General features: G+C 39.2%; 1 protein-coding gene across 1 annotated transcript; it reads left to right on the top strand.

Annotated features, from left to right (window-relative positions):
• Positions 1–1,616: 1,616 nt before the first annotated feature.
• nrn1a (neuritin 1a) lies at positions 1,617–21,313 on the top strand. Its single transcript, XM_026329543.1, has 3 exons — positions 1,617–1,903; positions 9,508–9,655; positions 19,387–21,313. Exons 1-3 carry the CDS (start codon positions 1,849–1,851, stop codon positions 19,613–19,615), a joined length of 432 nt encoding a protein of 143 aa, XP_026185328.1. The 5' UTR covers positions 1,617–1,848; the 3' UTR covers positions 19,616–21,313.
• Positions 21,314–24,359: the final 3,046 nt, after the last annotated feature.

Genomic DNA, 24,359 nt, shown 5'->3' with positions numbered 1-24,359 from the left:
GTGCATTTTTCCATGGAAGGTCAAACATGGAAAAGCTCCCTGCAGCTGATATGTCAAGGATAAGTTCAACTCCTGTGAGTGGAGTTTCATGTATCCTGAAAGAGTATTTAATACGATATCCGTACTGAACAACAGAGACGTTAATGTTCATAAAATACTCCAACATTATTTCTCTAACAAAGTTATGTGCATCATTATTTCCATCATATTTCTGCTGCGTCAGCAGGAAGTTTAAACTAATGTCTTTTTGCTTTATGGCATTTTTTTTATTATATTACCATAAATCACATTTAAAGACCATATTTCATGCCTGTAATTCTTATTATTACACGATTCCTTGAACTGCATGCGTTTCTGATGAAAGATGAAATTACACTCATGTAGAAATCCTCCTGCAGTTCTTATTTTTTCTTAAACTCAAGAAGGTTCCTGGTTTGAAACCCATCAGGGGCCTTTCTGTGTGCAGTCTGCATGTTCTCCCTGTGCTTGTGTGGGTTTTCTCCAGGTACTCTGGTTTCCTCCCACAGTCCAAAAACATGTATGTCAGGTTGATTGGTGACTCTAAATTGCCCATAGGAGTGAGTGTGAGTGTGTGAGGTTGTTTGTCTCTATGTGGCCCTGTGATGGACTGGGGACCTGTCCAGGGTGGACCCCTGCCTTTCACCCAAAGAGAGCTGGGATAGGCTCCAGCTGATCCCTGGGACCTGGTTAGGACTAAGCAGGTCTATATAATGGATGGATGGATTCTGACGAAATCAAATAGTGTAATAGAGAATAACGATATAATAAGAAATCAGCTGATATTTAATGGAAGTTGCTGTGGGCTGTCTTGATAGTTATTTTTTGCAAATTTATAGACTTACTATAAATTTGTCTGTCCAACGTTCTGTGTGTTTTTTGACAGCATCCCTCTCTATATGAAACTGTGGCCTTGTACCTCTATTTTAGGTTTGTTTTAGTCTCTACCAGACTCAAAGTCTCCTGATTCTATTTATATTTGTAAAAATGCAGAAAGCTCAATTTTAGTGCCATTATGAACCAGTTTGACAGAAAAGGTCAGACATGCGGCTCCAAAGTGTTTTCCAATCAAAAGGCCTGATTTTCTCTTTATTATCCCCAAAAAACAGTAGGTGAGGCAAAATAAAACTTAGATTCTATTCATTTTCTCTTTGGTTGTCAAATTCAGAGTTACTTTTCAGAAGAGACCAGGGGTCTAAAGAACAGGAAAATTATCATTATTATTTTTGAGCTTTTAGACAAAAAAGGGCAATATCTCTTAAGAGGTTACTTACTGTGCAGTTCAGTGGAGACCAACTTAAAGCACATGAGCTCAGTATAAATCGAGTGGAAACCAGCTTCACTGTGGCAGAAGATGAAGGACTGGACATGTTTGTTATTGTACTATATTTCAAACAAATCAGTGATTTTGACAGAGGAATATAAACCTGGGGCTTTGGGGCCTGAAGGTCTGTGGTTGTGGCTGTTTGTTGCTTCTTGGTTGTGAATCTGATGAGAGAGAGGGAGAGAGAGAGAAGAGAGAGAAGAGAGAGGAGAGGAGAGGAGGGGCTTTTCTCGCTCCCTTTGCTTTTTTCTCTCCAGACGCGTAAAAACAGGCAGGAGGCGCAGAGCAGAGCACGACAGAGAGCAGGAGCAAGAGAAGAACAGCACACACAGGGAAGAAGTAGAAAGATTGAAAAGAGCTGGGGGAGAAGAAGGAGGAAGCGGAGAGCTCATAGGGAGTTGGATGTAAACATTTTGCGGGTGTTTTGCGAGGAATGTGCGGCTCTTCCTCAGCTGCCCTCCAACTTTCTAAATCTCTGCTCTCATGGTGAGAGGAGGACATAGAGGATGGGAGTAACCTGGTCCTCCAAATGCCTGGCACTTTTTCTAGCTCTACACATAGGTGAGTAAAAAAAGTAACAGTATATGTTTTAGTAAAAAAACGAAACACTTTTTTTCTGCTGCTACAAATGTATTTTTTGTATTATTCTTGTGTTGTATAAGGCAAACATATTCAGACAGGAGAGTGGTTTTTATTTTTACTAATCATTTTAAGTAGAAAAAAAATGTATGAATTTCCCACGTTTTTCTTTTATTTTTGAAGTATATGAATATTTTCAGGCCCAGATATAAAAAGGAGAGAAATATCTAGGTATTTCATTAAATGTAGGTATTTCATATGATTCCACGCTGATATTCGTTCAGAGTCATAACGGTGTGTTTTATTATATTTAATTTTAGTGTTGTCAGCTGCTTCTCTCTTGATTTGTGTCGCAATGAATCAGTGGAGGCATGTGAGCAGCGGCGACTCATTTTAACGGGACTACACCACATTTGGAGTGTCTGTTTGTGTGTGTGTGTGTGTGTGTGTGTGTGTGAAAAGTGTGTGTGTGGATGCATGTGTGTGCGGTGCGTGCCTGCTAACAAGGGGGATGCCCCCTCCTCCCCCTTCGCTTCCTCTCCTCCTCCCCCCTCTTCACTCCCTCTTTGCACCTCTCTTGTCCCAAACTGGAAACATTTGTGTATTTGTCTCACCTGCAAAACTGGATTTATTTTAGTTTTAATGTTAAGAAAATCACAGCAATTGTTTTTGGCTGGGTTTATGGTTCTTTATGTTTTAGTAGGAAGTGTTAGAGAATTTATAGAGGACAAGAAATGTCCAACTGAAAACTTGTAGCTGAATCTCCATTAATCTAAAATAAAAAAATATATGTATAAATATATAATATGTATATATATATATATATATATATATATATATATATAATGTTACATTAGACGTTTAAAATGGTAAATCGGGGATGTTTTGCCCGTTTGCCGGTTCTGCAGGATGTCTTCCCGCCGCAGTCTGCGGAGCTGCAGGGAGACAGCAGCGCCATCACACCCGCACTGCCCGGGAATCAAAATCGGGGGAGGCAAAGCGAAAAAAGACTTATCACGATATTAAGTTTACCTTTATTTTAGTGGACACAATTTCTGCTCCGCTCAAAGAAAAACTCAGGAGTGCGAAAAGACAGAAAAGAGGTTTAAAAAATGACCCGTATCTCCTTAATTTTCACCGTGCATGCGCGGACTGTGCACTCCCCCCGTGCACGATGGAAAACAAAACCTGGACTATTTTCTATGTTTTGTAATAAAAACATTGTTTACATGTGTGTTTCTGATAACTCTGGGTGGACTTGGCGTTAGTGCAACAGCAACGGATCTGCAGCAGAAAACCCCTCCTGGGTCCGTCTAATATCTGGACAGAACAAAATAAAAAATGCTGCAAATGCTTGAGACGTAACGAGAGAAATATGGAGATGGTTTCATACTGTTGCATTGCATAACGACGTTGTGGAGGAGGGCTCTGCTGTGTGTGTGTAGCTGTGAGTGTAAATGTGTGTGTGTGTGTGTGTGTGTGTGTGTGAGACTGCACTTGCTGGCAGAGAGAAACGCTGAATTATTCAAGACGCAGATTCCTCCTCGATGCTATTGTTAGAGAGAGAGGTTTGATATTCACAGTGCAGAGGTTCAGGAGACAGAAATGATTGAAATAATGTTGAAAATAGAAACAACAGATGAAAGAGTAGGATAACGATATTAACGTCTGTGCGGATCGTTTGTTCTCTGTTTGGATCGTCCGGTTAAAGGGAGGTGACACGACAGTCACAATCCAAATCAAACGAAGGCAAATAGCTACTGATTTATTTCACAAAGACTAATAAATACACGAAAAGAAATCGAATAAAATCGATTAATCAGTCTGCATTTCAAATACCTTCCTGATCGCATTTATTTTCAGCAAATCAGCCTCTTGTGGTCTGCCGCCGGTTTCGTTTTTAGATCCAAATTCTCCATCTTGAATTGTTTATGCATTTTTTTGTTGAGAGCTTATTTTAATTGCTGCAGTGTGATTGGCTGCTGTAAGCTGAGGTTTGGCGCGCTGCTGCAGCACATGTCGCCTAAAGGGCTTTTAGAAACACAGAAATACACCAACATTATGTTCAATCTGAAATTTATTAGGCTACTATTAAACTATTAAAACACATCTTCCAACGCAGAATATTGTTAATATTTTGTTGAACTGTGGCGATTATACTTTCAATAATGTTTCATTTTCAAAAGAGATTCTTTTGTCTAATTCATTTTTATTGTGGCGAAATTGTTGTAATTTGTGTTTTTAAGCGCGAAACCTGGTCTCGTGTGTGGGAGGTGGGTGTGTCTGCTGAGCGGAAGATCCAACACGCTGCTTTTGGCAGCGATGCACTGCAGGCAACAGTGTGTGTGTGTGTGTGTGTGTGTGTGTGTGGAGGTAGGGTGAATGAGTGCGAGCGTATTTGATTGGAGGCGTGAACGAAAGTGCTGTGCGCGTCCCCGTTTATGTGCGTGTAAGGGGACTGCCCTGGTTTTACTCCGACCCAAGACTAAACCCAGAAAAGACCTAATTCAACGAAAAAGAATAAACAAATAAATGAGTAAAATCTGGGGGTGTCAACATGTGCAAAAATGAAAACGTGCGCTACAATGAAAAGATAACCATCAGATGATGTAAAATAAATAAAAATAAATAAATGACTAAAACACAGACCCGGCCTGCAGCTCTAAACATAAAATTGAAAGAAAATATAATTAAATCAACAAATGCAATCATTCTAAAAATCAAACGCGGTTGGTGGCCATTTTTAGATGAGAAGGCACAGAGAAAATGTCGCGTTTACACCTAAAAAACGCGATAAAAACGTGATAAAACCAAACGTTCAAATCGAGCTGAATTACAAAAAAAGTTTAATTTGTGGCGCGACTTAAGGCAGTATTATTTGAATTAATCTTTATCAATAGCTGATAACTGCATTCATAAGAATACCCCAAAGGAAAATGCGTTTAAATATGACATTTTTGTGATAAAAGAGGTTTAAATGAGTAAAATACACATAATACTGGGGGTTTGTGAGGGGATCACTTCATCATTAAACTGTGGTGACCTCGTCTGGACATGACTGATTAAAACGATGACAATAATAACCATTTAAATGCTGCAGAGATACATGCATGAAGCGGCGCTGTGCATGTTACAGCCACTTTGAGATGATGTAATGCCTACAACATACAGTGACTGAGAGACCCCCAGAAACAATGGAAAGAGAGAGAGAGCGTGAGCGACGGAGAGAGAGAGAGAGAGAGCGGAGGATGGCGTTGTTTGTGGGGTTTGTCATCCATCCATACAGATTGATTATGGGAAAAATATAGTGCATATATATGAAGATATTAGTTCTATTAATTATATATTAGTTATATTGATTTTAAATAATACAAAGCATTTGCATAATTATTTTGCATGTGGTTAGGTTTTTTAATCCTTTATTATGTAAAAATAATTGATTAAAAAAACAACGGACAAAGAGCAAATATTTTTTAAAGGGTGATTAGTACTATAACATGAATAAAAGTGCAGATTTAGGATTGTATCAATATATGCTGCAGTAAAGAGCAAAGGAAATGCAAAAAAGCGGATATAAAAGGAATATAACTTAAAAAAATGCAAGGAGCTAGTTCAAAAATGATCAGTGATCTTACAGGATTAAACAGTGATACTACTGTGTATATGATGACTTATTAAGGCATAATCAAATGTGGGAATTTTATAGGGTACTGCGAGTTATGATGGAGAGATAAATTACTCTGAAATATGGTTATGTCACTTTAAACTCACCACTTAAAATAATACCATTTACATCATGATGTAAAAACAAAACAAAACAAAAAAAAAACATTATCCATAAAGAAAAAGCAGCAATATGTAAAAAATCAAATCAAAGTTTAATAATTTAAGTGTATGTCTTCTGGGAATATGTCATATTTGTAACATGAAATATTATAGAACACATGTTATAAGTGTAATCTATTGGAGAATGTTTAACATGAAAATAAAAATACAATAAAGTACTCTAAACATAAGTATTGATATAATATTGCATTGGGGAATGATATGTTGTTTTCTAGTCTGTCTTTGCAAATGAGTGTTGAAAAAATAAAAATATGGAGGACATATTTTATGATATGTTTTATAATTTTATGATCCTATGTTTAATAATTAGTTTAAAAAATAATTTAGCTTTGGGGATGAATAAATTTTATCTTATTGTAAAAAGGATGTGGTTCGGTTTAGGAAAATCTGGTATTTTTTGATTAAAAGAACGTTTCCTGCTGATTAAAACAGGAAGTGTTAACTTAACTGCCCTGTTAAAGGGGATGTTTACCTGTCGATCCTGAAAAAGGTTGTGATTTGGGTTAAAATAAAGACATGCTTATACAGGATGGATCTGAAAAGTGTCATATTCAACAACCAAACTTCCTCCATTGCTCATGTCATAACTATTACAGCCACTAGGGGTTAGTTTACTGTAGCACATTACCTGTGGTTGTAATAACATGCTGGCACAGACAACCCAACAACACAATCTTTCTCTTACAAACTTAATTTGATATCAATAGGTCCTTCCTAAACGTACATATATGTCGTTTGTCTGTTGTAGACATAAAATTCTTAAACTATGCTCACAACATACTCAAAACAAGGGAACAGAGGGAGAAAATTACGCTCAGACAAGTTACTCACATCCTGAAAACAAAATAAAACTTACTTACTCATAAGTAATTCCTCTGTTTTTGTACTGTTTCTGCATCTGTCCACAAATTAACAAAAGACTATGGGAACAAATTGTATCTCACACATGTGCAATCGTTTTTGTTTTGTTTTTTTTTAAATAAAATCTAGCCTCAACATGTGTTTTTTGTCTCCATATGACCACTCCAGGGCTCTGTACATTTGTTTTCACCTTCTGATAACATTAATCTGCTTGTGCGGACAATGGCCTCATTCATACAGAATACCTCACACCCTCCTCAGTTCAGTGCACCCAGTGGATTTGCTGACTTCTGATTTACATTGCCTTATCATGGATGTTAATGAGTCTCTTAACTCTGGGTTTGATGCCTCTTTTGTTCATGCAGGTTATTATTATTTTTTTTTTTTTGCATCTGGCATAGTTGAAACTTATGTGAAACTAGTGATGGAACAGTCAGCGTTAATGCATTTACATGTCAGCAAAGCATATTTCTTGCACATACAGCAGCTGTAAAGAGACTTTGATGAAAACTGCAGGATCTGAATACCATTCTACCAATGGAAATGGATATACAGCCAGACAGTGTGACAGTAAAAGCTTTATAGTAGGTTTTCATCAGCAGTCAGGGTGAGTAGATTCCAACCTTGTCCTCCTCTAACAGCCATGTCTCGTCCTACACGTCATGCTGTGTTAGTCTGCAGTTTGATCGAGTGGAACTGGACGGCAGACGTGTTATTATCCAAACCAATCAATCAGCCTGATCCACTGCTTAACGAACCATGCACACACAGACATGCACTGAGTTAACAGAGGTCATCTCAAAGGGTGTGTGTGTCGTGTTCATGTATGTGTGTGTGACCAATGGCGACAAGGAGGGTGTGGAGGCGTGTCAGACCTGGCAACTGGTGGAGTGTTTTATAGTTTGATTTTCCCTTTGTTAAAGTGAATTAGGGCAGTGACTGACATTGCCTGATTAGACACACACTGACTCCTTCAGCTGCATACACAGTTGAAATGCGAATAAATTAGCAAAACATTTAGCAGTCATGATGTGAGATGTTTATAGTGGTTTCAGTTTTGGTTCTCAACAAAATGTTTCTATTGAAATCTGAAAAGGAAACAACAAGACTCTTATGATTTGTCACATTTCAGATATTAAATGTCCAAAACCCACATGTGCTGACCCCAGTTTTTAAAAATGCTAAATATGAAAATCTGTTATGTGTGATGAACTACATTATTGAAATACATAAATATATTGCAACAGTTTTGTAGAAAGATTATAATGTTAAGTTTGTTTCAGAGCTTTAATTCAACTATAATAATTTTGGACACTGTAGTTTAGGCTGCTGAACTACTTTGTGTCATAGTAACAGATATAACAGTTTGCACACATTTCTATTAAAGTTGAAATCAAAAACTGAATGTTATCGCTGTCAATAATGTTGTATTAGATGGCAATAGATTTGGTTGGCGGTATATCTAATATACTACCAATTAAAACAGTAGCTGTTCAGTTGATAACTAACTGAAGCAAAGCAAATCACATTAACACACTGGGGGAGTTTTAAAGGTTTCAGCCTGACTTTTAAATATCAGTACATTGATGACAATCCCATTGATCCAATCATTAGTTCCAAGACTAGAATTTAGTAAAGAACTGGAGCCGAAAGGTTTCTGTTTATATTTTATGGCAGATGAGAACATACTGCTACACTTGCTAGGGAAATTCGAAACATGGCACAGTTATAAAGAACATTGAGTTTAGCCAAATAAGCACTTATGGTTCGAGGTAGGGAAAGTTCATCTTCATCAAATCAGTGTAAACAAGAAATAAAATGCAGTCTAAGTTTCAGAGTCAGATGCGTTAGATCAGGGGTGTCCAACTCCCTTGACTGTCCTGCTGGTTTTCCAACAACCCCTGCTGATTTGATGATTCAGGTGTGTTCAGTCAATCAGAGCTGGAAGATACCATCTCTGATGAGGGTGGAAGGGGGGAAGACAAAGCCTCTGATTGGCTGAACAGATCTGCTACAGGTCATTAGCAGTAGGTAAATGACCTCTAGGGGCAGGGTGGGACACCCCGGCTTTAGACCAACTGTCTGGAGACATGTTCACTGCACTGCTGTGATAGTTTGTTGTGACTTTTGGTTTCTGGAGCTCCAAGCCATTTTCCTGAATTACATGTTTGTCCAAGCTTTTCCTGATTTCATAATGTTGCACTTTGAATCCATGTCTCTATACATTTATCGCCCATGTCTTATATTTTCTCTCCTACTTTTCCAACTCTTTAAAGTCCTGTATAACAATACCTCTGAAAAGTATAGCTTAAACTTACTAAGCTTACTTAGGTGTTTTGAATGAAAAGCCGAGTGCATTTTCTGCTCTTCTCTGATGTTTGCTGATGACACCCTTTTATATTCCATTTGAAGTAAATATAATGGCTACTTCATGTAGATAAATACTAGAATGGATGGCATTTTAAATCTGATCTCAAACTTTGTCCTTTTCTTAGTCAAACTCTACTATATGTGTAGATTATCCACCTTTAAACAGTAGAATAGATCAACGGAAAGCTGCAAAGAGCACTACTGACATGTTTAACTGCAAGGAAAGTTGATTACTTAGTACATAAAAGAGCATGTTGCTGTGAGATCCTGATATTAAGAAAACAGCTGTGATGATTGAAGGAAGATGTGGCCTATTTAAGGAAAACTGAGAAATTTGTTGCAGTTTTATTTAATATAATTTTCTTTCATTTTCTCTTCTCTTCTCTTTTTTTCTCATCTCCCATATCCCTCTTTTCTCTCTGTTCTCTCCCATTTGTCCCACCCTCCTTACCTTTCTCTGGTTCTTTGCTTCTCTTCCTACTTTTGGCTTCATCTTCCACCCCCTGCAGTTTCTGTGTTGCAGACAGTGCTGGTCAGTGCTGGTCAATGTGACTCGGTGTTCAAAGGTTTCTCAGACTGTCTGCTTCAGCTGGGGGAGAACATGGCCAACTATCCCCAGGACCTGGATGACCGGGAGAATCTCCACAAGATCTGCACGTGTGTTTACCACACAAACAAATCATTTGGGATTGGGTTGGCAACACATTGCAATGTTATCAGCAGCAACACCTCATAATATTAATTTGTGATTGTCATCATTGTCATTAGAAGGAACTGGACTGAGACAGAGGCTTAAATTGCAGTCAAATTTCAGTCTGCTATTTCATGAAAGTAACATTTCTTGCTAATTACACAGATATTCTTGGTGTCTTGTCCACCTCTTGTATTCACCAGCTACATCCTACAATATAAAAGATATATACATTATAATGAACAGTATAATCATGTATAGAGAATATAGAGCAGTTCTATCACACGAATTACTGCAAATTCTACAAGTAGTCTCATTGAATTATTTCTTCCATTTCTCTTTACAAATCTTTCAGGTATAGCTAAAGTGATCAATTTGTAAACAATACAACCTGTTCTAGATGTAAACTGGTATAATACATACATGTACATATTAGTATTAACGGTTCATTTTTCCTTAAAAACCTTGCAATGTGTCTTTAACATTACAATGATGTACTGCAAAACATAACACAGACACACACACAAGTTTAACTTTGTTTATATTGTGGTTTTGTTTTCATGTCACTGCTGCTTCTATGCAATTATTTTTTCTCTTTTAATGGCTATTTGTGGCTTTTGAAAGGACATCTAAGCATCTCTCTGCACGTGACAGTAAGGCTGTCTTGACTCTTGAGCCAACAGAGAAAATACTATGAGTGATTTTACTACAAAGCCTGAGGGGGGAAACTGAAATTTTGGGGGTCTGTGCATATGTGCAAGGCAGGGGACTTGCTAGCCAGCTGACACCCACCTTCACTCACCCTCCCTTCATCCCACCATCCAAACTGGGTGGCACCAGATGGCACATTGCAGCAAGAAGCCCCCTCCCCTCCATGCACACACATACACACACACATGAGTTTTTAATTCAGTGACAGCTCCATCACAGCGGTGTTGAGGCGTGGCAGGAGGGGCACGCTAATACCCCCCCCACACACACACGCGTTAATTGCTTAGAGATGTAGCATCGACATGGCTCAGTTCAGGAGGTCAACATCAATAAGAGCAGATTGGAAGATTGGATTAAATACGCTGTGTATGTGTGTGTTGGAGCACGCGTCACTGACTGGTGTCATCCTTACAGGGAGGAGGAAGGAAAAAAAATGAACAGATGAGATTAAAGATGAGCAAGAGAGGAAGAGGAAAAACACAAAGAATAAAGAATATAAACAATAGAAGATATAATACAATGGGAAAAAAGACAAAAGGAAACAATAATGAGGAAGTAAGAGATGGGGAAAAAGAAGAAAATATGTTTGTAAGTATGAATAAAACATCAGCAAAGAACTGAGAAGAAAGAAGAGGAGCGCAGGAAGGACGAGGAAATGAAGAAGGGAACAATTAATGATACAAGGGGATAGGTAAAAATGAGATGCAAAATGGGTGAAGGAAGGAGGCATGGGGGAGGGATAAAAGGGGACGGGTAGACTTACAAAAGGGGGATAATGATGAATATTAGTAGATATAAGAATAAATAAACAGAAAAATGAAGCTTTCTTCCCCTTTTTTCTTCCATGGTGTACAGAAAACAAAGAAGAGGGTAAGATGAAGGGAAGGATATGTGGCAAGGAGGAGAGTAAGAAGGAGAGATGAGTAGAAACAAGGCAGAATGAATAAGAAAAAAATTTAGGCATAGAAATGACAAAAGGGGAACCCTGGAAATGATAGGAAATTAAGAGTTATAGACGTGACATATGTCAAAACCAAAATTTAGTTTTCAGTCAAATAAATTCCTTTTCTTCTAATTTACTGTAAATTTATCAGGTAACTGTAGAAGACTGGGCACATCCAATCTTGTCTTCAAATAACGTTCAAATATTGGCAACATTGATTTAAATTAATGAAACTCTACCTTTCTGAACTGCACTTAAGACACATGGCAGCTTGATCTCACCCCAAGGGAGTGAGATTTCATTCACCATGAAACCTGAAATCGTCAATAGTACTGTAAGTGAAAGAAGTTAGACAAATGTTTTGCATTTGGCTTACAACTTATGTTGTATTTCACCTCTGTAGTTAGGTTTAAACAACAGAGCCACTTTGTTTAACTGTGACCAAAGAACATTTTTTAATGAGTAAGAATTCTAAATTCACAATGTTGACAAATAAATTAAGACAGAGCTGTATTTATCATGATGGAAATTCTAGACACACAGATAAGACCCTGATAACCCCGACCAATTAAAGCATTCTACTCTTCCTATGGTAGTAAGACAAGTAAATGTCTCCTCACCCGTGGTTTACTTTCTCATTATTCATCTGCAAATGAGAGAAGACCATTTGTCTCATGAGATGAGGCCTCAAAGACTTTCTGAGCTTTTATGAGGGACATCCTTTGTGAAGATGGATGGAGATCTATTTACTTGCTTGAGGCAATTATTGAATGCCTTCCAGAGTTTGGACAATTATCCAGGACGATGCCCATTGATGCCTTCATCTGCTGTCAAACTGTATGTGCTTTATGCTACGCCTGCTTCAGCTGATGACACTATGCATTACTTGTCCTTTGTAATTTCCATTCTTGCAAGTAAACATTCCCGCTACTGAAATCTCAGCAAGGTCACTGAGGATTGATTCCTTTGTTCAAGTTTTCCTGATGATACATAATAGAGACCGATATGCTCTGAAAACAAAAAATGTTGTATATGCCAAGATTCTGGGTCCAGATCTTGTCACACATAATGGACTTATGTTTTGGTTCAATCCACCTTCTCATGCTACCAACCTCCAGCTTCTTCTGTCTTTGAGTTCCAGGATGCTTTACCTCATCTTTATCCCTTACCTCTAACTGCAACCTCCCTCTTGCCCCTTTCTAACTGGTGTGCTAACCATAGGGAATCCAGTACAGCACCACCAGTAGCGAAGACCAGGTGTCAGCATTGCTGTGCTATATTGATGGGCATCTCTGAGATTCTTTGGCATTGAAAGATATAGGTGTCTTGCAACACCAAGGGACCACGACCTTTCTAAGTCCCTGTTCCTTACCAAGTGTGTGTACAGTATGGGTTTATTACTGAACAATACCTGTAGCAAGGACATGCAGCTACAGTAATTCCTGAGGAGAAAACAATATCCACAAGCTAACAAACAAACCAGCACTGGTTCTAGTGTGATTCTACTACTTGAACGACACAGGCGAGTCCGACCCCCTGGTGCTCTGTTTGGTATTCTTCAACGTGCGTCCTGCGATTGTAAGCATGTATGTGAAGTGTCAAGAGAAGCAAGGCTGTTCAAGAGGTATCAGCATCTGCATGTAATGGAAGTGTCAAAGGAGAGCGAGTCTCTACGTGCTACCAGCATCAGCAGTGAGTTGAGTTTGTGTTCAGCCCTGTTTATACCGTTGGTAGCTTAGTAACATAAAATGTAAGTAAAACGCTTCTGTCAGTGTCTGAGTGTCCAACAAATGGCTAATTCCTGGAGTCGGTATCTACAAGTGAAAACTCAATTTGTATTGACCTTGCAAAGAACATGTAGACATACTGATTCTTTCATATTGATTCATTCAAACTGTATAATTGTAGATGTTTTCTGATGCTGAGAGAATGTGACCCCTGGGACTGTAATGAAGGTTTCAGATATGTCTACTCCTACAATCCTCTTTGATGTCTCGTATCCCAACGATACATAATTGCAGCATTAGTATGTAATTTGCAAACACAAAAACTTTTTGGTTGAATTTTAATGCAGACTGGATGACATTTTAAAAAATGTTAATTTACATATTTGGCAAGTTGCATACTGATACTGAACCAGTAAATGTTCATTGACAACGTATTTCTATTCCACCATATCTACAGGCTACAGAATGAATAATTTTTATGGTTACATTTAAGCATTCATAGCATGTTATTGAGGTTAGAGAAAGAAAGATCAAAACCACGTTCTCCCCAAACCATAACCATTGTGCTTTTGAAGAAGAAGTAGAAGAAGTACTTTATTAATCCCCAAGGGGAAATTCAATTGTTACAGCAGTTATTCTAATTTAAAGTTATAAAATTTAATATTATTTCAATTAAATTAATTGATAGTAATTAATAAAGTAATTAATAAAGTAATAGTAATGTAGAAAAGTAATAAAGTAATTCTTTATTTTTGGGTGTGTGTGTGTGTGTGTGTGTGTGTGTGTGTGTGTGTTATTGTTTAGATTGTGGAATTATAGAGTCTTATGGCCGTGGACCCAAAAGACTTCCTGAATCTCTCAGTCTTGGCTTTAGGGGGAATTAGTCTGTGGCTGAATGAACTTCCCATTCGCCACAGTTCCTCATGAAGTGGGTGGGCAGAATTGTCCAGTATGGAGTTGATTTTGTCCACCATCCTCCTCTCTGCCACAGCCTCCAGACTGTCCAGTTCCAGTCCAACAACAGATTTTGCCTTCCTGATCAACTTGTTTAGTCTGTTGGCCTCACCAGCCTTGATGCCACCTCCCCAGCACACAACTGCAAAGAACAGTGCACTCACTACTACAGACTGATAGAACATCTTCAGTAGCTTGTTGCACACACCAAAAGAACAGAGTCCTGAGGAAGAACAGTCTGCTCTGTCCTTTCTTGAAAAGTGGATCTGTATTGTTTGACCAGTCCAGTTTGTTGTTAATGTGGACTCCAAGGTATTTGTAGGAGTCCACAATCTCTACTTTGTCTCCAAGGATGGAGACAGGGACTGGGGTCTTCCTGCTCCTCCTAAAGTCCACCACCAGTTCTCTGGTTTTCTTGATGTTGAGCTTTAGACAGTTGTTGTTACACCAATCAACAAAGCTTTTTATCAAGTGTCTGTACTTCTCATGGGAATCATCCAATGATTGAAGAATCATCAGAGAACTTCTGGAGGTGACAGGTTCCTGAGTTGTAGCGGAAGTCTGAGGTGTAGAGTGTAAACAGGAATGGTGCTAGTACAGTTCCTTGGGGTGCACCGGTGCTGCTCATCACCACATCAGATATGCAGCCATCTAAGCGAACAAACTGTGGCCGCCCAGTGAGGTAGTCTTTGATCCACTCCACCATGTCTGCGGGAACTTCCATATCCTGCATCTTTGCACTTAGCAGGTGGGGCTGAATAGTGTTGAAAGCACTTGAAAAGTCAAAAAACATGACTCTCACAGTGTTGCCCTGCCTCTCCAGATGGGAGTATGCTCTGTGCATTAAGAAGATGATGGCATCTTCAACTCCAATGTGTTCCTGATATGCAAACTGCAAGGGGTCTAGAAATTCAGACACTTGAGACCTCAGGTGTTGCAGGACCAGTCTCTTTTGTTGTGAAAACCTAATAACAAAGAAAAGTATGGATGCAGATCTTTGTTGCTGGTGTGACAAACATGGACTTTGTTTGCAAACCACCAATCCAGCCACCTGTCAGCAACTGTAGTTCAAAACTGTAGCTTTAAGTATTCAAGTGATCGGTATTCAAAAAATACTGCATGTGAACATACAACAGCCAAGGATTACATTTGTCATCACAGTGTAATTAATACATGCAGTTTTTAGGAAACAGAGCTGGAGGTTGATAGTGGAGACCAGTGGAGACGCCGAGAAGTTACTGTGCCCAGGCAAGAAATAGTCCTGTACATTTTTCACTTTGTGTAAAGATTAAAGAACTAATATATAACATATTAATTTGTAACTTTTAGAAGTATCTGAAGATAATGCCTGTTTTGTTCAGTGTCCATTTTTAGACTACAGACATGACAGCTTGTCTAAAAGAAGACCAGTAAGCTGTTTCAGCTGCTCATGAGAAAATAATAACTTCATTTTGCTGGTTACTTAGTGCCTGTTGACTACTTTAAGTATTCCCGTCAAAGAAAGGTAATCCAGTAATGAAGACCAGAGAAATGTGGGATCAGAGATGGCATGGGACTGACAAGGGCCCTTCTGGAGGCTGGGGTTAGGTCATACGCTCAATGGACACCAGACACATCTGACAGAAATTACAGTATATCAGCTCCCAAGAGCGCAAGCTGACCATGGCTGACATACTGAGAAGAGTGACTCCATTATAGTACCTGAGAACATAGATGAGCTGGAACAAACAGAAAATTAGAAGGGCAATTATTTGGAGCTGAGTGAGTATACTGAACATTGGTTACCTCTTTTTCCATCAGCCAAGTCACTGCCAGAATCAAACATGTTACCTGTTCAGTCATCTCTTCTGACTGATGGACACAGCAAAGGCCATCTGATTTGATATTCATCCTGCCTGGTTGAAATGGGAGAGTGAAATGAAATCTGTAAAGAGTAAGGCTGACCCTGGCTGCCATGAGATGAGCTGACATGCAGACTGGACGAATTCCAATTTCTTCTACTCCACCTACATGATGAAAACTACTCCACTCCGTTCTTTCAATCCAGCTTCACAGCCAAGAAATTCCCAGTTCCCAATATCATACTTGCTTTCTGTGGAGGGGTGATTGTGAGAAAAGAAAGCATGAGTGTGCAGTTTGTTATCAGGGGCAGACCACTGGGATAATATGGCTATAATATGTCAAAATCTGGTGTATCAACTTTTACAGTGAACTGACAAGAAGGATCCAGATTGGTGAGTATGGGAGCTGAGCTAAACCTCTTTTCAATCCCTGGAAGGCCTGAATAGTCTCAGGGGCCACAAGAACTTGACCTGTGAAGAAGTGAGAGCATTAAGATGGGGTGCCACTGAGCTGTATAGACTGAAGAACCTGCTGCAATCCTACCTGTAGGAATTCTTTCAGTTCCTTCCAGTTGCTAGGGTTGGGCATTCTGTGATTGCTCTCACTTAAGATGGATCTATTTGGGTGCTACATGTGGAGACGAAAAATCAAGGAGTGAAGGAGAAAGAGAATGGAATTCACATTTTTTGAAAGAATTGTTCCTTTGCAAAATAGATCAAATATGTTTTGTGTGGTTCAGCTAATTCTTGGCAAAGATCACAATATCACTAAGCTAAATTATTACAAATTTGTTCAGCACACTTCTTAACTAGATTTTGAAAACAGCTGGATCATTGGTTAGGTCAAAGGTCATGACAAGGTAGTCACTTCGACTGCTATGCATGTTAAATGTCTTCTGTTCATGCACATGTGCAGTAAGTGGTACACACTGTGGAGCGCCAGCTTAGTGAATGTGGTGGCAACTTGAAGAAGCTTCAAAAGAGGATAAATCAAGGATGAGAGGGTACCTGTTCTTGATCTTTACATTATTTGATTTCATGATGCAGAGTCTTGTCTGTTTTCCACTTTAGCTAGACAAGACAAAGGGCAAATGAGCCAGGGTGCCAGGGACTTTGTGATTCATGGAAGAGACATTAGGAGGATGCTTGCCAACAGATCTATAGCGCAATCCTATCTGGTTGGTGTCAAAGAAGCAGCCTGGACTTCGTTCTTATGGCACATTAGACACATCGAAGAGAACCTGCTTATTTAGATTAAGAAAGGGTTACACTTCCTGACACCACCAGACAATGAGAACTCCACCTAGGAGTGGAGTGCATTGCTAATTTCTGGTCCATGAAGTCCCCATTGGCCATGGAGTCATTGAAGATGGACAACACCTGCACTTGGTCATGTAAGATCAAATGGCCATACTGCAGGTGATGGGAGGGTGAGTTGGTTCAGTTCACCCACCCACTTACAAGTGAGTCCTGACTTTAACTGAACACTTGGTGAGATGGTGACATGGCAGATGCAGAGATTGTGACAAATGTGTCACCGCCTCTCCTGAGGAGTTAATCAGGCTGCAAGGGTTCAGCACCATCTCTGGAGCTTGGTAACATCAGGGACTGGAGTGCTGGCAGTAAGAAGTGTTGGTGTGGATGTTGGAGTTGGCGTGATGAATGCAGAATGGATGCCATTTCTCTCCCCCTGACACTCCCTTGGGCATCAGTCAAACCAAATGGTAAGTGCAATGAGATCATCAAACCCAACAGGCAGTTCTGCCACTTAATCTTTGAGATGCTCACAGTAGATCCAAGATAATAGACCTTGTACAGGACTTCCATATTCCAGAAGCTCTCTGCACCCACCTTAGACATGTCAGTGGAGATCCTGTCACTCAACGTGATGAAATTCCATCAAAACTCAAACTGCCAGTTACTTTAGCCATACCTGTATGTTTAAACACTTTTTGGTGTTACTTTGTTAAAGAAGCAGTAAATGGCAGACTATCATTCCCACTCTACTCTTCTCCAGAGCTTTTAGCAGACTGGGAGATGATAATGATAATGTAGGACACTTGCAGTGCTCTCTAGGGAATGTGCATGGTTGTAGCTCACACATTAATCAGTAGTAAGTACAAAATCAACTCTGTAGCATGTTGGTGAAAGCATCTGTTGCTTTGTAAACAAAGGCATGGAACTTCTCTGCAATCACAATCTGTAACCACGTTCTGCTGTTCCCTCTGAAGAGGCTGGCACATTCATGGTATTAGAAAGCCTCTGCTCCAGCACAAGCAACTTTTTAGACCAGGTTAGAGTCACTTGAGTCCCTTGCATTGGCATACTGTCTTGTCCCAATTCAGATTGGGACTCAAATGCACAACTCAAAACCAGAGGCAGAATCTTTTGGTGTCAATCAGAGACCAAATCCAGTCCAGTGTTTGTTTTGATAGTGCTTTGTCTAGGTTCATTATTTCCATAGATTTCTCATCACACTGAAAACAGTCCTGTTCTAAGAACTGCGTAATTTCAGTGTTCTGTTTGTATATTTACTATTAATTAAAATGTAGTGGATAGTGTTAACTAGAGCTGTTTAGATGGTAGGCAGGAGGTCAGCTACACATTTATAGACGTGAAATGTATCTACAGGAAAGCAGGTAAATATTTGACTTTGGAAGATGGAAATGATGAGGCCTAAAATGAGCCCTTCATTCCTTGTTTAATTTACTTGGTAACAATAGAACAAACAGTCAAGACAAAGGTATCGGGGTGGGGTGGGGCAGGCAAAGATAGAGAACTGCTGAGAACCATCCATTATATATATGGAGTGGTCATGACTGGACGAGTTGCAAGTGAGCAGGAAGGGGGGTGATTGAACTGGTGGGAAACAAGGGTTGCTGAAGAGCAGGAGTAGTATTGTGCCATTCACCTGCTGAACAATATCAGATTGGTTTCACATTAACAGACTGAACAGAAAAATCACAAAGACCCAAAATGAAAAAATGTTTAACATTTGTTCGGTAATATGCTTTACCACAAAAGGATGACCTCGTCATAAGCTTAGTCACCCAGCCTTTAAGTTTTGTTGAACTCACTGAAATTTATTGCTCCTTTAAAATCCGGACCAATTAAAAGACTGAAAGTGATACAGCCACTTCAGTCCTGCTGAGTTTGGGCTCATTTGTTGCTGGAAGGATGTTCACTCTAACTGCATATCCTTATTTTTGAATTCTCTTGAATAGATGTAGTAGGCTATTTGGTTTTATAAAATGTCTCTTTCCAATACTCATGGAAGCACAGTGTAGTAACATGCTTAGAGGCCTCACCTCACTTAAATTTTCTTTTGCTGGATATATAAACTTCACCGGCTGTGTCTTCATAAGCTTTTTCCTTGCTGTGTTTTCTGTGGTGCCAGATTCTGGGATGACTTCCACTCTTGGCTCTACTTCCTGAATAGCTGATACTTTCAGTCTAAAACCAGCCTCCCAAAGCAGTCATAAGCTTGTGGTGTTAATGCTTGCTGTGTTTTCTCCTGCCAGTTACTGGGATAACTTCCACTCCTGTGCCACGACGGCGCTGGCTGACTGCCAGGAGGGAGCAACGGATCTCTGGGAGAAACTGAAAAAGGAGTCCCGCAACCTGGATTTCCGTGGGAGTTTGTTTGAACTCTGTGGTGGTGGCAATGGAGCCCCCCAATCTGCTGATGCCAGGGGCCTCGCCTTGGTCCTAACCACATTGTCCACCGTGCTGACTTTGCTGGCATTTTAACAGAAACAAGGAAAACATAAAACACAAAACGAAAAGAAGAAAAAAGGAAAAACCCAAGTGAAAAAAAGAAGATATATACTGAAAACTTCAAGGATTGAGTTGATTTCATCACCAGAAAATTCCACCCCAAATGGATTTTTATTATGACATCGGCCTTGTTTGCCTTCCTAGGACATCTGGAGGCTGTTCTTCTGCAGTGCTCATCCAATCATATGCTAACCTGACCCAGAGGTTGACAACATGAAGTATTCAAGATGCCGTTGAGCTGCAATGATGACAATGATGAAAATTTGATGGGTCTGTCCCTGCTTACAATCATGGAATTAGACAGTATTAAAATCAACCATGAATTATTGATGTTTAGTAGGCTAGGCCGAAACAGCATCAATGTGACTGCTGACTCAGTATCAGGCTATATATTAGGGTTACCATATAGCCTAAGGCACATATTTATGTTTAACGCGAGGCTGAGCTTAACACCACAAAATCAATAAGACAAGTCTTGGCCTACAGCCCTTTTCAGACCGGTCGCCTCATTTTCATCACAGGCAGTTTTTTTCCTTTTTATTGTGCCAAGTTGACTCTATTGAGCCTGGTAGGTTTGATGGACTGAATGCTTGATCGTGATGTAACACTTGTTTTCTTATTGGCTGATTATTGTGCTTGGGCCACGGTCACACCAGCTTTTTATCATAGTGCTATTTTGCACCAGGTTTAATTAATTTCAGTGGTGTTGTAAGAGTTGTGTGAGTTTTCTACAGTATCCTCTTGTACAGCTTATCGTTTACGAGCAAATCTGACGCATTGACAAAATGCAGACTTGCAGTGGCAATATTGACCTTCGACTCATGTAGTAAAGCTTGTAGTCAATCATGAGCCTGCAGTAGGTGTGTGAAATTTTTAGTGTTTTACTTTGGTTGTTGAGCTAGCTAGCTTGCTGCCCTGCTAGCTACCACTTATAACATCAATGCCATATTAATGAATCTTGCTCTAGCAGTTTCTGGTGTGACCGTAGCCTTATTTTTCCCCACCAAACTGTGAGGTGCAGGGATGTAGTTGAGATTCTAAGGCCTGCTTTTCATTAAAGTACAGTTTAGACTGATGTTATTCTGCATGAAGTCAGTTCAGAAAGTTGTAACGCATTTCAGGAAATGAGCACAAACTCTGCAATGTTGATTACTGATGTTTACAGAAAATTATATGGATCAGCAGCAAGGACGCAGATACGAGCATCAGATTTAGCCATTTCTTTGGTCCAGTTTTCTGTTAATGCTTTAATTGCTAATTTAACCGAGTTAAAAGCAATCACATCCACCCTGCGTCCTAATCAGATTGATAGCAGATTGTAAAACAGATGCTGCACCTGATCCAGATAGCTAAATTGTTCTGGTGAATATATTCTTCTGGCTCAGTATACGCCCCGTTTGCTCATCCTACACATGGCTCCAGGATGCTACTACATTGGAGCTGTTGTCTGGTGCATTACACTGAAAACCTTGCCAGCTGTCATCCAACACTGGAAGTTAGCAGCCAGAATTGTGAAATATGTGTGAAGATGTGAAATATGACACACTAATTCACTACATGAGTTAGCTAGCGGCTTGCTTTGGTAGCTAAAGCAGAATAGGTTTATAATAGTTCAAACACCTAAACCAGCTTGGTGAAGGTAGTTACCAGTTTACCTTAGAGGCTAATAGTTCAATTGTTAAATACCTGAGTCATTTGAGCAATTTAATTTAGTAGCCAAGCCTGACTAGGTTTGGGTGTGTGGCAGGCCTGGAGTTTAGTGTAGAGGCTAAAACAGATGTGTGGCTTTGCAGCTGAATGGGATTGTGTCAGAACAGCTAAGGATTTGGTTTCGTAGCAAACATATATTAGGTCAGGTTATTTTTTATTTAGCAGAAGAATAAAGATAGCAGGTTGTATAGTGGTCAAACCAGGTTAAGTGAGGTAATTAGCAGGCCAGTCAGGAGGTCAGCTAAGAGTTCAGGTTAGCATTTTGCAAAATTAGCTCTTTAAAAATCTTCTCTTTTTCAAGAGCGTGCTGTAATTTAAGCCCAGGTCATCAGAGTTTGAGTCTAGCATTTCATAAAGGAAACTCTATAGATGTGGACAAACATTCCTGTCTTTTCTGGCTTGAATTGGTTTTGTGTTTTCAGATGTTGTGCTCATATCCTGAAATCTCAAGCAAATTAAAATTCAGTGTAAAATGCTGTAGGACACATCACCCTTTGACATGAAAGTAGAAGCATATTAGATCTAACTTTAGTTCATATTGGTGGTGGATTTCCCATCATTCTTCTGTTCTGCCACATCATTGCTCAGCAGAAATGTGTTTCATAAAATGAATGAATCTGTGAGAAAATAGGTTACTGAAAGAAAGAAATACGTGTTTTTGACAAACCAACAGCAATATGAAGATGCGACTACATGGCCAGTGTAGCTTAAACAAAGTTAAACCTTGGCTGAAGAGTGATATGACTGTTGCCATTTAGCACAAACCCTGTTTTCATATGCCAGTGATTCATAGTAGATGACCTTAGAGGTGATATATTTTAGGTCTGTATATTAGATTAAAAGCTGAATCCCAACAGTACAGTAGCATTATGAAGTACATAATTACAGCAAATAAAATTTGAAGATTGTTTATTTCTTTGCTGAGGCACAGATGACATTTCCACTGCCTTCTGACAAAAAGATGTGTACTTCTGTTTGTTTGTTTGTTGGTTTGTCTCTTTGTTTGTTTATAGGGATGTTGTGTAACAAAAACAGTAAAAAAAGGACTTATTCCAAAAATCATCTACTGAGAAAATATGTATATCAAAGGATTTTGAGAAAATATAAATAAAATGCTCTATTATAGATAGTCTATCCCAGACAGTTTTAACAGCTTAAAGATTGATACTTTGGAGATTATAGGCCTACTGAGACATAAAATATAAATAAATAAAAGTGCTAAAATGATGAAGAGTAATAAATAAACTGACTAATGTTTGAAAAGAAGTGTCTGCTGTCATTGACGTTGGGGGTGGGGGGTGGGAGGTTATTGTGGTCATATCTATTGAGTTTGGTTTGTTGCATTCACTATGATGGACTCCCCACACAAAAACACACACAGTGGAGTTTGGAGTGTATTTTTTATTAATGAGGGAGAGTCCCTGAGCTGCTTCACATCTTAGCACTCAGTTTATTGACTGAGAGCAGAAGGAGGAGAAAGGGGAGATGGTAGGTGGACTGTCCTGATGTAGAAGATGTTTGGTCAGTCTAACGTGGATAATCGAAAATGCCAAGACTTTCAAAACCACCTAACCACCTTTGATCAGAAACTGACAAATTATTCTGTAGGAAACTCTTATTAATATGTAGTCAAGACAGCAGGATGTAGACAGATCTGATTTTAATGCTCCATGCGGGAACATTAACCCAAATATTTCAGTAGGCTAATATTTCTGCATAACGTGATTAAAAAACAACTTTGGTGTTTTCTAGTAGTTTGATGACATTTTCTTATTTGCGTGCTGCAGAGGAAAATGCAGCATTTATATGTGGATTGTATTGCATGAAGAACTTGGCACTTCTGGTTGATTTTACTCAGGCTTTTGTATTTTTATGACTCTTTTCAAAGATGAAACCAACCTTGTTTTCATTAGTGAAGATTATGTGGGTTGCTAGACAACTTGACAGTCAAGGCAGAATTACTCTTAATATAATTAAGTGTTGTGGTTTCTGAGCTTCATGAGAAAATATTAAACAACAGTGCAAAGGTGGATATTTTATTATCATTATTTTTTATTGAGAACTAGACAAGGATATTTTTAACAATATTACTAACATTTTTGTGAAGAGGTGTTGTAGCCTACTATGATCTACTAATGATTTTACCTTGACTTTTTTGTCTTTTATGTTTTTTAATAAGTCAAACATCCCCTAATACAGCTATAATGATGAGACAAGATCCATTTTTTATTGTAGATGAGAAGATATAAAAGTGAATATAATACTTTAGGGAAATGGGAAGTAGACTGGGGATTTTGTGGTGCTCAAGGTCAGATTTATTTAGCCTTCTTTTGTTAATGACTTCAATATTTCCATAATCCTACTGGAATAAGGAAACCAGATCCTGTTTTTACACTGGAGGAAGAATTATTAAATAAATAACAACACTGAATGAAAAATGTGTGTGTGTGTGTGTCCTATGGGGGTCAACAGGAAGAAAAAGTCAGAATGAAATATTCCTATAAGGAGCAGCAAGGTGGCTGAGTGGTTAGCACTGTGGCCTCACAGCAAGAAGGTTGCTGGTTTGAAACCCATCAGGGGCCTTTCTGTGTGGAGTCTGCATGTTCTCCCTGTGCTTGTGTGGGTTTTCTCCAGGTACTCTGGTTTCCTCCCACAGTCCAAAAACATGTATGTCAGGTTGATTGGTGACTCTAAATTGCCCATAGGAGTGAGTGTGAGTGTGTGAGGTTGTTTGTCTCTATGTGGCCCTGTGATGGACTGGTGACCTGTCCAGGTTGGACCCCTGACTTTCACCCAGAGAGAGCTGGGATAGGCTCCAGCAGATCCCTGGGACCCTGGTTAGGACTAAGGAGGTATAGAAAATGGATGGATACTGGATTTATTTCTTTTGTATTTCAATATCCCAGAATCTTCTTGTAAGAAAAACTTAATTTCAGGAAATACAGTGTTAAACCTTTGGTGCTTAATTCCCACAACATCCCAAAAGCATAAAACCAGGTGGTAAGTC

The sequence above is a fragment of the Mastacembelus armatus genome, unplaced genomic scaffold (genome assembly GCF_900324485.2).
Source record: "Mastacembelus armatus unplaced genomic scaffold, fMasArm1.2, whole genome shotgun sequence".
In the NCBI taxonomy this organism is placed as follows: domain Eukaryota; kingdom Metazoa; phylum Chordata; class Actinopteri; order Synbranchiformes; family Mastacembelidae; genus Mastacembelus; species Mastacembelus armatus.
The sequence above is the reverse complement of the archived record's forward strand: the minus strand, read 5'-3'. Positions and strand labels throughout refer to the sequence as shown.